This window comes from Falco naumanni, chromosome 3 (genome assembly GCF_017639655.2).
Source record: "Falco naumanni isolate bFalNau1 chromosome 3, bFalNau1.pat, whole genome shotgun sequence".
NCBI classification, from domain to species: domain Eukaryota; kingdom Metazoa; phylum Chordata; class Aves; order Falconiformes; family Falconidae; genus Falco; species Falco naumanni.
The window spans coordinates 21951414-21966574 of record NC_054056.1 but is presented as its reverse complement, the minus strand read 5'-3'; the positions used below and the strand labels follow the sequence as shown (position 1 = coordinate 21966574).

Below are 15161 nucleotides of genomic sequence, written 5' to 3'. Positions count from 1 at the left end.
AGCACTCATCATTATGGAAGTGGAATTGTGATTAACTCCGTTTTCAAAAATGTTGTACCAAACTTAAAAAAATAAAAAGAAACAATCCAACCAAACAAAAAAAAGACTTGAGTTTGGGATGCCTGTTTTGCTTAGTTATCTAACCTGTGAAGTCAGAGAGAAAGTAACTTAATCAGATAAAATGCTTTAGAAGTAAAACTTGATGGCAATATTTTGCCCCATTTGTAGCTTTAAAATGAGGTCATAAATGAGAATTAAAATTCTTGCTTTTTCTGTTGTGCTTGATGTTGGTGTGGGCTTAATAATGCTGGTTAGACAGTTTTTTTAAAAAGTTGCTTAGCATTTTCCGTATTGAAAATGACAAAAAAAAAAGTTTTCTTGAAATAAATATGGGGAAAAAAAGATCTACAGCATGTGAAAAAGTATGATTCAGTGTTTATCAAGTTATTTTTTATTAATAGCAGCAATGCTGTAAACAGATGCTTTAGTGATTACTTCAAATGAAACAAAATAGTCCTTGTGTGGAGTAGGGGAAGAAGGATTTAAGGTCATGAATACTGTAACTGAGTGGGGGTTTTTATTTACAAAAATATGTTAAAAAAAATAAAAATCAAGTGTGCCTTCAGCACAAATCACTGTAGTTGGATATGCGTGTGCTGCTTGCTTTCTGGAAGCATTAAACTCTGCTAAAATTCATCTCCCAATACTGCTTTTTTTTTTTTTTTTTTTTTAAATGCTCTGGTGTCTGGAATGAAAAGCACAGGGGTATTATTCATGGGTACCAGATAGGTTTTGCGAGCCTTGTATTAACTTGAACTTTAGTGTCTTTCAGTAGGAATGTGGGGAAAACTGTGGCCATACATTGTGTGACAGTGGGCTGCCAGGTTTGCTTGCCAGACCGTGGATTTCCTGAGCTCGGGCGCGGGGTTGGGTGGGCGTTGGGATTCAGCGGATCGTGTTGGAGGTGGTCGCAGAGTTGGGGTTTCTTTCCTAAATAAAGCAAGTCTCTGAAGGTAAGAGAGGCTAGATCTCATGCTCCTTTGAGTTCTTTTCTAGATGCAAGTGTCCTAAGTTGGCTTTTTTGTGTGATTTTTTTTTTTCCCTAATGTATATAGTAACCTGCCTAGCATCTGAAAGAGAAAGATCTGTAAGAAGATAGAAGTAGTACTTTTAGTTAAAAGATTTTTCTAGACTACTATAGTATTAATTTTTTTTCCTATTTTCCTAAGAAAACATGGATTATAAAGTGGTACCTGTTGCACAGGTCTGTCATTATTTCTATTTCCTTCCCTCCTTACTAGTTTTCAGTCCTTTGACAAATTTTAGACAGATCTAAAGGATACTCTTTTTTCCAGAAGTTCTGTAAAAAAGTTTGCCTTTTTGATTAATACTCCCAGTACGAGAAAGGGAAAGCACAAGCTAGATTTTAATTAGAGAGCAGTATTTCACACGGCAGTTCGTTCTAAGGGTACATCCTCAGAGGAGATCAATCTTCATCAGTTCTGAACTCTGAGATTTTACTTCTGGGGGGGCGGGGGAGGTTGTTTTTGTGGTTTGTTGGTTTTGTTTTGTTTTTTTTAACTTCAGAATGGTGGTTTGACTCCAATTCTGAATGTATGAATTTAAATTTTTGGGCAGCTTGTTGCTGGGTTGTTAAGCCTGTTTGTTTTAAAAATACCATTAATTGTTCCACTATATTTTCAGCCGTAAATCCAAATACGGTTTTAATATGGTAATGCAACTGAATATTTTAAAATGGATAAACTGGTTTATTCCAAATAAACCACAGTATTAGGAGATACAAAAAGGAATGTTCTCTGCTTCTAGTGTAATTTTTATGCCTACCATAATGCAGCCACTTTTGTTATACAAGTAAATGAAATGGCACCATGCCTGCAACTCCTTAATGAAGCATTAGATTGGAAAATAACTGATTGTATTTTAAGACAAAGATATTGCTGTTATTGTCATGATAAGGTAGAAGTGAACAATTTAGCAACTGTTAATAGCACAAGTACCATATTACTAACTTCACAGCAGGATGTAATGAAATTTTTGTCAAATGCAACTGCAAAAATAATGCCTTTTAATTCGTGTTGAAGTTATGATGTCTCGTTTTAGTATTAACCGTTATGATATCAGGCTAGTCCTCACTTTTTCATTAGATCATATTTTTGACCGAGGATTTTTATGTATTTTAAAAAACCTGAGAAAGAAGGTATGCCATAAGTAGTTGTTTATTTCTGGGTTGTTGTTGCCATATCACAGACATAAATTCAGAGTATGAGTGCTACATTATACAAAATTAATGACTCCTCAAAGCAGGTAGTGGAGAAAGACTTTAAGTGATGGATGAATTAGTTTTGTGAATAGCTGTTGTAGTGTGATTTAGGAGATTTGGTTGAACATTGTTTTTAACTGATCTGAATTGGTTATCTATTTTGCTGTGCTGGATGTAGCTAGTATTTCATGGTTTCATGCTTTCCTTTCGCCCTCTCCCTTTTTAGGGTAAGTTTTTTCTTTTTTGAAATACATGACAGATTGTAGCGGTGTCTTCATATACTTATCAAAGAGTTTTCCAACTTCGACGGGTACATGCTTTCTCGCTTTCCTCCACTCTAAGTAGTGGTTACTTTCCACCTCTTTTCAGGTATCTGTCATTAGCTTTCCATTGCTGTCTCTTATCTGTTTGTGGAATAAATGATACAAATCTTAGGTTTATAACTTAGGCACATTTTACACTACCTGTGGCAATAATATACATCTAACTGTTTTTATTTGTCACTGTTAGGTCTTTCTTCTTAATATTAATGAAACCTGGTTTTTGTGCCCTTTAAATTTAGGACTTTATATGGTATGACTGTGGTAGGTAGTTGGTGATAGATTTGTATTTTTCTTTCTGAATGTTACTGGCTTCAGGAAAGAAGTTGTGAGGCAGTTTTGTGACCTGCAGTCTCCCTGGTGTGGGATGAGTATGTGTCAATCCTGGTAGTTAGCTTAGCCATGAACATGCTTTCAGGACATGTTTCATAGCACTTACCCTCAAACTTACACAGTCAGGTAACTTTGAAATGCATTGGTTCTCCATATAATAAACTAATAAATATTTAGTTGTTTATTGCCTACTAATTCAGGTTTGAATGATTTTTTGGGGAAAAATACTTTAATCCTGCCAGACAACTGTTTAAATGTTGCTGTGTTGATATTTGCTTGAAAATCTGGAAATGGAACTCCTTAGATCATTTTAATTGAATAAACTAGAAAATGCAAGTATGAAAAGATAATTGGATGAAATAATTTATTCATTTTAACATGGTTTATTTTAACTGTCAGTGTCTCTCTTAAAATGCTCCAGCTGGTGGAAATACATTATTACATCTCATTCTCATTTTCAATCTTTGAAGTATAAACACTAATTCTGAAGAAGAGCAAATCAAAACAAATGCGATAGGACTTGTGCTTTGTATTGACTGCAGTTTTGTGCTTCATTTGAAGGTCATTCTGTGAGACTGCTGGGTCAGAAAAAGGATAATGGAAAACGTTTGGGGGGGAGCGCGACTGGATTTGCCAAAGATTAGGAAGAATCCACTTATAGAAATAATTTCCATCAATACGGGGTAAGAATCATGCAAACTTATAAAACATTCAGTACTGCTGAGAAATTCAATTTATCTCTTTCTGCAGGCCTACTGTATTACTCTGAAGTTACTCAGAAGGAGGCAGGATGAACACTTTCAAGTAGTAAAATATTTAAAATGGCATTCTTTCTGGAAAATAAATTCCTGCTTATTCGGGTGCAAGACTTCTGCTGCACCAGGGCTGCATACAGTTATGCAGTCCTCTTTGTAAGTTCACCTAACTCTTTATCAGAAGAAAAAGCCTTAATGAAATTAAAGAAGAAAAAAGCATTTAGAGGGCTTTTTTTGTTTGTTACACACACACACCCCCCCCCCACCCCCCCCCCCCCCCCCACTATTTTGATTTGTAAAAAGGCAGTTCTGGAATGTTGTTAGTAACTCATTAAGATCTGTAAACAATATTAAGATCTGTAAACACCTGCTTCTTAGCCCAGATGTATTAATGGCTAAATCAGATATGGTTATTTGCTTCTTGTCCCTCTAAAATGTTTGTGAAGAATTAGCATGCTTATATTTCAGACTCTTCTTTGTTTGTATAAGCTACACTCTGCCTATCAAGCATCTTTAAATGGCCATTTCTTTATAAGATTACAACCATTTTTCTGTTCTGTATTTCTGCTTTGAGGAAATCTGTTTCAGTCTTTCTTCCCTTGATGCTTTCCTTTTCTCAACTCCATAAGGTCATCTCCCATTTGGAAGGTTTCCTTGGGGGGGGTGGGGGGGTGGGGGGGTGGAACACAACACACCAAAAAAACCCATTACCAAACAAATATCAAACAAAAACCCACACAAGCCTTCTTGTGATTTTCCCATCTTCAACTTATGTAGTGATTTCCCAGATGATAAATATAAAATGCATTGCTGTAGGCATCCCAGATAGGTGTGAACTTACTACCTAGAGAAGAAAATGTGGAAAATTTTAGCTCTCTTTGTTTTGAGTTTAGTCTAGCACCTTAATAAATGTTTCATAAGAGTTTTGCTACCATCCCTTTTCTCTCTTAATTCCTTGTCTTTTAATTTGCTGTGAAACCTAGTGTGCTATATAGGTCAGAATACCAGTTCAGGGCTTAGTGTGCTTATTTTTTCTTCCTCTGACTTATGGTAAACATATGGGTGACATTTTGTCATATTGCTGAACTATAATGCCTTTTTCAACAGCAGTTTCATGCATTGATTGTTTCTGAAGTTTGGATATGAGCTCTTCTGGTGTAGTTACTTTAAGTGATCTAAACTTTTCCCCCTGTTGTCTTTCCTGTTTGCATCTTGGGTGTGTCCATGTGATCAAAACCCTTTCCATGATTAAAAATAAGCAAAGCATTCTTTTACATTTGGTTGTATCAGGTTTGAGATGGTTTTTAGTATCCATCATAATCTAATGTTACAATATCTTCCTAGTTGTAAATGTCATCAAGGATGTAAACTAATTGAGCCATGGTATTGTTTACTTGGGTTTTGATTAGTAGTATAGTTAAGATGGCAAAATGTATTGCTGTTTCTAATACTAGATTATTGCTAGCCTAATTACAGAGGTTAGTGCAAGAGGGGTACTGTAGGGTATGTACACTTGGCATTAGGTGGCTGATGAGAGTAACAACCCTTCAAAAAAAATATATTTTGAACATATATGTTTTCATACTAGGTTTTTAAAAAAAATATTTCCCAGATTGATCAAACTGCAGACAGTTAACACCTCCCTAAGATGTTATTTGAAAACCTTTTATTTAGAACCTGATATTTTACAAACACCAATTACATTGCTCAGCAGTTACTGCTGTTCTCAGTTCAATAGAATATGTATTTTATAGCATAGGATAATCTGAAAAGTACTAGAAATCATATAAATAAATATATTTCACAGAGAATAAAGTGAAATATGACTTGATAAGACCAGAGTATTCTGAAAACCTTAAACAAACAAGGCAGTTGTATAAGGTGTCTAAATTAGCTGATGTCCCATTCTGTGTTATAGCCCATGCTCAAGGAATCCCGTCTCTCTTGCAATACAGGGTACTGTGTCCTCCTGTCCTTATCTTGCCCTTCTTCCTCCCCAGCCTCTCCACCTGTGTATTGCAGGTGACTTTGCTGGTTACTATTCTGGGTTTGAAAATAAAAGCATCGCTTTAGAAAGGCAGCAGTGCTCTGCAGTTTCTGAAAATATATTAAAAAATACATCAGTTAAGAACAAGACTCAGGACATGTTACTCACTGTGACTTGACTGTGTTTGTTTTACCAGCTTTGCTGTAGTAGTCTGGCTATGGCAGTTTTTAGTACCAGCCCCACATTTGATCTGAGCTGTTTCACTGTGTAAACACTGTAGAAAACTTTTAAGGTTGGATTTTGGTACAGTGCTCTACTGAGAGGTGAATTTGGATCAGACTAGAAGATCTTAAAATTGTAAGAAACACTTTGTTAAGACAATGATTTCCTCTTTGGAAAGGTATTTGTCTGATGGTCCTGATCGATAGTGTCCAGGAGCAGCATGAGCCAGGCTGCTCCATGAGGGGGGACAAGAAGGGACCCAAGGGTGTCACGGGCACCGTTGGTGCCCACACAACAGGACACCCTGTGCCACAGGTCCTGAGCAATGTGGGCAAACTGGGGACTGGCGGTGGGACCCATCAGCAGTCCCAGACATGGCAAATGATCAACCAGGGCAGGGTCTATCCAGGGGCTCCAGTCAGGATCAAAAGGAAATGAGCTGGAGACAGGGCTGTGGAGAAGGATGCATGTAACCCAGGTCTGAGGTCCAGGCTGGAGATAAGCCCCGGGCTGGAGGTAGCTGTGATATTTAAGCTCATGCCAGGACTGGGGGCACAGGTCTGAGCTTAACTGGGGTTCCTGGCCCAGGGGGGGCTGGTGGAAACAGCAGCTGAGGCTGGTCAGGTCAGTTAGGGCCTGACAGAGCCCACAGGGCTGTGACAGGTTGCGGTATATTACCATTTACATGTGAGGTCTTAATGAACTTTTGCCCTCTTTGTAATTCTGTGGGAGGAGAAAAGCTTTGTTGGAGCATGTGTATCCCTCAGCCCCAAAGCACTGCAGTCTGTGGTAGCTCGTGCTAACCCCTTACCCTCTCCAGTAGTACAAATAGCTTTATGTATGTGGACACCTGCCAGCTGGAACTGTGCTGCTGAGAATTCAGTAGGACCAATTTATTTTCAGGAGTCTTCAGACGTGCCGATTGTTAAGATATCTCTCGTTCTCCTACAGCTGTGTCTGAGAATGTGGGTGCAATTGAAATGCAACACTGTAGAGTACGATTTGTTTCTTAGCTCAAGACAGTGTCAAATTCTCTTCAGTAATTTTGACTTGAGGCTTCTTGTTTGAGTCCTTCTTCTCTCAGACATGGAGGAGAGAATATTTTCTGTCCTGAAGGGTTCTGTCCTTGTATAACTGAACTTTTTCCATGCTTGCCCATGCACAAATGTGTGCCTCCAGATGCGCATGTCCCTCTCTGTGTGTTTCCCCCACACTGCTGCTGTACATGAGCCTCCTCAGCTGTCCCTTTGCATGAATCAAGTCTGTCCTATCAAGGGGCAAACATACTGTGTCTCCACTGCAGTATGTGGTCTATAATAATAGTAATTTAAAACAAACCAAAATAAAACCTTATTAGATATGGAATATCTGTGAATATAAGTGTTGCTTCTGTCCATTGTAAGCCAGCTCAGAGTTTTCAAACAGTGCTGCACATTTGTCCCTATAAAGGTGTTTCTGTGCCCTTAGAGGGACATGGATCTTGTTCAGTGTTTGGGATTTTTTTTTTTTTTTGAAGTAATGGACAATTTTTTCTACTGTTAATTTTGGTTGTTCCGAGGTTTGCTGTTTTCTCATTTAGAAATCTGAGCTATCTTTATCTGTTTAATTTACCAAGGCAGTTAGTGGTTTCTGTCAACAGACTGACTCTAGAGGAAACCTTCCATCCCAGCAGCAACATGGGGTTTCAAAGGAGCAACATTTCAGAGTTTCCAAGTATATTCACAGATACTATAGTGAGTACCAGAATAGGGGCACAAGAGACTTATCAGACCTCTCTGACACGCAAAGATAAGTGAATCTTAATTTTTCTATGTGCCAAATACATTAGGAATCCTTACCATCCCAGTATCCCGTACATGCTATGGATTGGCCTCTGTACTTTCCCCCTAAGGAATAAGTGACCCCTTCTTCCTGTATTTTTTCTTATAATAAATATAAATCCTGTATTTTTTTAATAAAATCCTGTATTGCTTGCTTTCTCTGTTATCTCTTAGAAAACATTTTTTCAGTATTTTTCAAATCAGTTATTCCATTTTTTCTGTAGAATAGGCAGTTAATAAAAATCAGTGATTCCAGCAGAGCTTGCGTAGTTGTCTTATATCTAGTAAGTTCTGCAGTGGTATTAGTGAATCTGAACCTGGGAACAGTGATTTGTGCCTGCCTGTGAAAATAATTATCTGCTTTGAATTAAGGGCATTTAGTTCAGTCTCTGCCACTTTTATGTCCTAAGCATATATTTGTACAAGTCATTTTACTGAAAGAAGCAAGGCAGTAGTAATAGAACAGCATGTTAAATGCTGTTAGGAGAGAAGGCATAAAGTTGTTCACTAACCTCCTAATGTGATTATTCCACATTAGTTTCAAGCAAGTAAGAGAAATGCTCTCAAATCCATTTTGCATTACAGCTTCATTTTGGTCTAGGAAAAAGATCTTTTCTCCTCCTGATTTAATCTTCATCAGTGCCAGTTCCCTAACCTATGTAGCCACTTAGACAGCTCTCTTTAATGGGATCAAGACTTGGTCTTCCACCTTTTAATTAAGTAATTCTGTATCCTGAACACTCTACTTTGTAGCTTGTACTGTTACTTACTGACACATCCCTGGTTTTGGCATGGCCTGAGCTCCCTTAGATCCAAGTTGCTACCACTCACATACATTTCAAATGAGATAGCCTGGATGCCTTGGGAAGCATCAGTGGAGCGTGGTGTGAGCAGAATATGAGCCCACACTAGAACTTACTCTTGGGTGGTGTACATAGGCTCACTGAAATGCTTTCTGTACTCTTTCTGGAGTTTCTGCCTCTCTCTTGCTGGAGCAGGCAGGTTGCTGCTGGTTTGGCTGGCTAGAGAAAAGTACATTATACAGGGAAATCAAACCTGAAAGGAACACAGCAGTGTGCACGCGTGCGTTAGACTGCCTTTAGAGCTAAGACGTGGTGCAGCTCATGTTAAATTTGCAGTATGAATATACCCAAAGGGCCAAGGCTCTCTTCAAGTTTTCCTGTTCCCCCTTATCTGAGGACACTTCATGAATCCCATATAGCCTAGTTCTGTTGTTACTTTTATAGATTCTGCTATCAAGCTGCTCAGAGGATGGGAAGACACTGTGTTCAGTTTTGGGCCTCTTATTTCAAGAGGGACCTAGAAGCATTGGATTTTGTCCAGAGAAGGGCAACAAAGCTGGTGAAGGGTCTGGAGAACAAGTCTTGGGAGGAGTGGCTGAGTTAACTGGCGTGGATTAGTCTGGAGACAAGGAGGCTCAGGGGGGACCTTACCGCTTTCTACAGCTGCCTGAAAGGGGGCTGTCGGTTGGTGGAGGTAGGTCTCTTCTCCCAGATAACTAGTGACAGGACAAGACAGAACAGCTTCAGGTTGTGCCAGGGGAGGTTTAGATTGGATATTAGGACAAACTTATTCCCTGAAAGGGTGGTCAAGCATTAGAACAGGCTTCCCAGGGATGTGGTGGAGTCACCATCCCTGGAGGTGTTTAAAAAATGTGTAGATGTGGTGCTTAAGGACGTGATTTAGTGATGGACTTGGCAGTACCGGTAAACGGTTGGACTTCATGATCTCAATGGTCTTTTCCAACCAAAATGATTCCATGTTTAAGATTCAGCCCAGCAAACTGAGCATGTAGGTTTGAGTGTAGTTCTGGGGGAGTACAGAACCACAGTTGTACTGAGAGGACTGTGTAATTCAGTGGAAGCACTGTCTACTTCTCAATCTGTACATCTGTGTTTGTTTCTGCTTGGGAGAAGGGCTCTTAAAAGCATTATTAAAGTGAAAAGTAAATTAAAATTACCCGTCCAACTTAGCCTGATAGATTATACTTGTAGTGCTACAGCATCTTACAGAATTTAAATCTCTTTTTTTGAGCTTTAAATACTAATTAAGGGCTAACACTTCAGGCTTAGTACTCTCCATGTATGAAAAAACGCAAACTTTTTTCTCACAGGACAGGTCTTGCTAGCAATCTTTATGTTGAGAGTGAACATGCATAGCAGTGCTTAGGACTTCCTTTAGAAAACGTTCGTAGGGTTTTTTTAGGCCATGCTTTGAAGTTCTGCAGTGATCATTCGGAATGGTTCTAAGCTGCTGATGAATCTGAATCTAGCAGAAGAATTAAACCCCCATGTAGTTCTATGTACACTACTTGGTTTGTTTTATGAATCAAGTAACCAAAAATTCATCATATAAGCTATGGAGTTGTTATTGTCAACACTGATGTTCCCAGGGAAGAATATTCCCCTGGTTGTGGATTGTGAGAGGTCAAAATTACATTCCTTCATCATTTTCTATTGTGAGCAGCTTTTTTTGGGGGGGGTTGTGATGAATTAGGGTGTATAAGGATTGAATTTCCCGAAGAGTTGTATTTTAATTTTATAAAAGGTCATGTAATAGTCTTTCTGTACATGTTTCATTTCAGTATTTATTTAGGATCAAGTATCTAAAATACCCTGGAGTTGTACATCCATGAAAGTGTAGGTAATTGTTAGGTTTGGTTTTTGGTTTTTGTGTGGGTTTTTTTTTATTTTTTAAAAATTATGCCTCCAAAAGATTACATAAACCTAAATGAAATGCTTTCAACTCTGATTTTTTTTTAATGTACATATTTGAAATGTGTGATTTAGTTAACTTCCGTCGCATTCTAAAATCTTGCAGCACTGGATGGTTTTGGTGGCTAATAACTAGATATCTGCGAGGGGTTAGTCTACAAAAAAAATGTATAAAAAAAACACTGGTAAGAGGTCTGGAAAGTCTTTGGTGGTAGGAATGGATTCGTTTTGCTATAGGTAGTCTTCATTGAATCAGCACATATTTCAGTCTTTCGGTTTTAAAAGCAGATCATATTCCATGTCTTTGGTTGCTGCAGTAGGTTGAGTGCAGCAGGTGTCTCGTGAACAAGAAATACCGGTGCCTTTCTCCATATGGCAGTACGTAAGGAAGCAGTGGCACCGTCTCAGAAATGAGTGATTTACAAATAGAAAGATCAGGAAGAGACGCATGTGGCTTTATTTGCCTCCTGTGATGAAGAGATAATTAATGCTTCAGAATCATTTGATGCCAGCACACTGGCAGATGTGTAGGGTCCAGTTAGAACAGCATTTATTCCTTTGCCAGCCTAAGATACTCCAGTGAGATATATTGAGGTTGGAAGACCCCAAGTAGTAGAGGATGCTACTACAGTTTTTGTCAGTGATATATGCATCTAGTTATTAATTTGACAGCAAGTCGGGTGTTAACCAGGCTCAGGTGCAGAAGCAGAGGCCCAGGGGTACAAGGACTGAACTGTGTTGAACACAGAGTTGGGAGGATGGTCTGATTAACTTTAGGGTCTGTCTTTTTTTGATATTTATTTTTTTTTTTTTTTTTTTAGCTGGTTGGCTCTTGTCCGGCTATATCACTGGGATGCTGAATGCCCGCAGTGGCTTGGGTTGGTAGCGCTGCTCTTTAATTATCTGCTCTTGCCGTACCATTTCAGAGTGTCTCTTCTCCAGAAGTCATGTCTGCTCTTCCCCTCGTTCGACATACTACCTTCTACTTTCATACACAACCCGTGTACTGCAGAGCAACTGCAGATGCACGTGATTATTTGGCACTGTGCAGCTCCCTGTAGGAAAGGGAAATGTCATAACCGAGGTGGACGTGGATGGTAAAGCAGCACTCTGTGCTGATTAGCTGCATGTTTACCAGGGCCTAGCTGGTCTGAAGAGTGATTTAAAATGGGTATTTAGAAAGGTAGTATAGACATCATCAGCTGCGATGCACTAGAATTTTTGTAATCACGGTAGCATTTGGTAAGGCCATAAAAGGAGGCCTCAGTTGTGACTGTTAAATCCCTGAGCTCTTGCAGCGGTCTGTGTTGCCTGTCCAGATTTTTGGCTAATTGAACTGGCTGGGCAAGATTTATTCCTTTTTGGTGGCATTCAGCCATCATTATCCATGCCGGTCGATCCACCTTTGAAAACTCTTTGTGCGTTCGTGTAGCCTCTCACTCCTTTATAATTGAGATGAGTTTTCTAGAGGTTCCATCTTGAAGTCATATCAAAATATCTTTGATTGCTCAGGAGAGAATGTTGTGGCTTAGGTCTGAGAACTTGTGAAGCTGTTGTTCTCCTGTGCTAAAATTAGTAGGATATTTCAGTAATAATCTTACCAGTTCAACAGAAGAACCACTGTTTCTTTGGCTTTCAGTGTTTACTGATGAACTATCAGCACTCAAATCTAATCCCTAGAACAGTGTTATCTCTAGATAAAAATTTATGGAGAGATGGAAAATTGAAAGGTTTTTGGTATGTGAAAAAATTGGATTATCTGCTGTTTGACAGTGATAGACTTGGTTTTTTTTGGCAATTGCTTGTATACTTTTGTCTATCCAACTATGCCACAATGTTTTCAACATATCCATCTTCTCCTAAAATATTGCGGTCCCTGTCTTGAATGAGTAGTGAGTCTGAATTACAAATCTGCTCATATTTTGTAAAAATCTTTGACTGAATACTTAACAAGGATGAGTTCCATGTCTTCAATTTACTTGATTTAGCTTGTTCATTAATAACATATAGATCTATATTTTAATGTTTAATTTTTCAAGATACTCATGTAAGTGACATTGCAGTTGAAAGAAGGTTTTGATTTTAGAACACAAGATCAATACATGTTTCGATTTGCATTCAATATTATGCTTGGAGTGGCAAACAGTATTCCTTCTAATAGTACAGTTATTTAATTACATATTATATTATCACATATTGTAATAACTTTTACTTGAATTCAGGATAAATGCTTAAAGTGAACTCCCCAGGAAATATGAAGTGATACAATTACTTTGGCCCTGCCTTAGCTTATAATATTTAAATGGACATTTTTCATAACTATTCAGCTCAAACATCTATGACACACCAGAGCTGAGCCGATCATATCAGTTACTCTCAGAAAACAAAGAAGGTAGAAAGTCTGGAAAGATAGTGATGTGTTTTTGAAAGGAAATCACTGCATTAGCTTTTTTGTTTATATTTTAATCATTATTTGCATGAACATATATTTAGATTCTAGCTATATTATATACTGAGCATGTATTTCGACCATGGCTGTACCAGATATCAATCTGTTCTGCTTTGGCACACTTCGCAAAATAATTTACATAATGAGAATGATGGATGGCACAGTTGTGTGTATCTATATAGAAGGCATTTTAATTTTAATCATAAAATCTGAGAAGCTAGTATTCCAAAGCTTGCGGAAGCCACACTGCTGTAACAGAAGGAAAAGGAAAATCAGTTGTTTATGACAGAAAGGTTTAACAGCCTAGTTTTTTGCCTAAGGTCTCTTTCCACTGCAACTTACTGTAACTCACGTCCAAGGTCATTATTTCCTAATTATATATTTAAATAGTGTATTGATGACACTCTCTGAAAGATTGCTTTTTTCTCCAGTTATAATTGCAAGAAATTAGTAATAATAATTAACCTTTGAAGAATGAGATGTAAAATTATTTATAAGCCCGCTAAAAAATGTTTAGGTGATACATAGTAACACTTTCACTGAGAACATAAAGAAATGTGGTTTTTATCATAAAGAGATGATACATCATTGTGGCTCACATTCTCATCTACCAACTGTTGTGCTTTTAGTCATTTTTGTTCTCTGCACGTCTGTCTCGTTCTGTGTCCCCATTGCTAAGAACGTGCCTGCTCACCTATGCTTCCTCGTGCAGAACAGGTATTGCATTTTCCTAGTTAGTTTCCTTGAGCAGAAAGGTAATTTAAGACAGCAGAAAGGTAAATAGTTCTTTTCCCCAAAGGATTTGGGCCAGGAGAACCGTTTCCTCTCTCCTGAGCAGCTTGATTTCTGTCTTCCCCAAAACATCAGAGGTTGCTACAGCTGATTCTGTAGGGTAGACTTGTACTTCCCTCAGCACCCCAAACCCCAGCCTCTTGTGTCAATTAATGGGAATTGCTCATTGAAACCAACAGCTGAGGGCAGGAGTTACCCTCCTGGCTCTCTTGGTGGAGGTAGACGTGGTCCTCTTCATTTCACAGTAGCGTTAGACCTGGTAAGCTGTGAACTATCTAGAGTTTAGTATAATAAACTCCCTTCTGCTGCTGGGAAGGTGGAAGCTGTCAATGTCTTCAGTTTCTCTTACTGTTGTGCATGGTAGTTCTGCTCTTTGTGTTGATCTGTATTATACAAGGTTGCTTTGATGAGTAGTGAATGTGATATAGATGTTTTGCAGATTCTTCTAGAGTAAATATCTGCCACTGTGCTAACCTGGGAGGAAGATGATCTCACAGAAAAAGAAAGATGTTTATACACAAAAAGTTTATTACATACTTGTATTCAGTATATAATTAGGATATAAACTTTTCACTAAGTATTTGTCTGAAAGAAGGTAATTTTTTCTCTTATGCTTTGTGACTGTTCTCTTTCAGCATTGTACACGTCTTCATGATTTCCACCACTGTTACTCTCTTTATGATACTACTTCTTTCTCACTTTTAGAGTCTTCACTGCTTGTACTCACTTCAGTTCTATCCATGGGATTTTAAGTACAGAACTTGTGAACCCCCTTAACTGCAACATCTTAATTTCTCTGATGTCATGCTGTCTTCATTCAATGACGAAGTAATCCTGAACTGGGCTTCTTTACTTTCCCTGTAGGGTTTAGAGCATGATCCCCTGCCAAGAGTAATTTTGAGAGGGGGAAAAAAAATAATCAAAAGTTCAAAGGGTCTTTAAATTACTTAATCAGTTTTACCTCAAATACCTGCAGTCGTGACATCATTTGTGGTATGACTTGAAGACTAGTATTCATTTCTTCAATTGTGTTTTTCATTGCTGCTGTTAAATGCTGTTTGAATGGATCTGGGACAGGCATGTTTTTAATGAACAGCATACGTTGTGTCCTATTCCAAGAAATGTTCAGCCAATCCTTCATTAAGTTTGCTGACATATGACACCTAAGAAAATTCTGGTAAATAGTTGTTTCTTTGGCATTTTCTACAAGTCAAAATGACATACAATGACAATTCCATACTACCTGCTAGTACTGCCAGCTGTACTGTAACTCCTATTTTCCATTCCCCTGGTCCTGTGATGGTGGATTTTGCCCCTGTTTCTTCAATGGTGCAATTTGACGACATGCCACAGTAAACTGGCATCTAATCTGCATCATCCACTTGGCTCGTTACGTGGTCCAGTCATGTGCTGTTCACATGCAGTGAGGTTTTTCAGTCAGAAGGTACATGTTGCCATAAGCAAAAA

General features: G+C 38.3%; 1 protein-coding gene across 1 annotated transcript in view; it reads left to right on the top strand.

The window, feature by feature from the left end:
• Positions 1 to 15161, top strand: part of CDKAL1 (CDK5 regulatory subunit associated protein 1 like 1) — a 426010-nt gene that overhangs the window by 156819 nt on the left and 254030 nt on the right. The window contains 2 exon segments of the mRNA XM_040588803.1: positions 3496 to 3545; positions 3547 to 3617. Coding sequence (XP_040444737.1) covers positions 3496 to 3545; positions 3547 to 3617 — 121 coding nt within the window.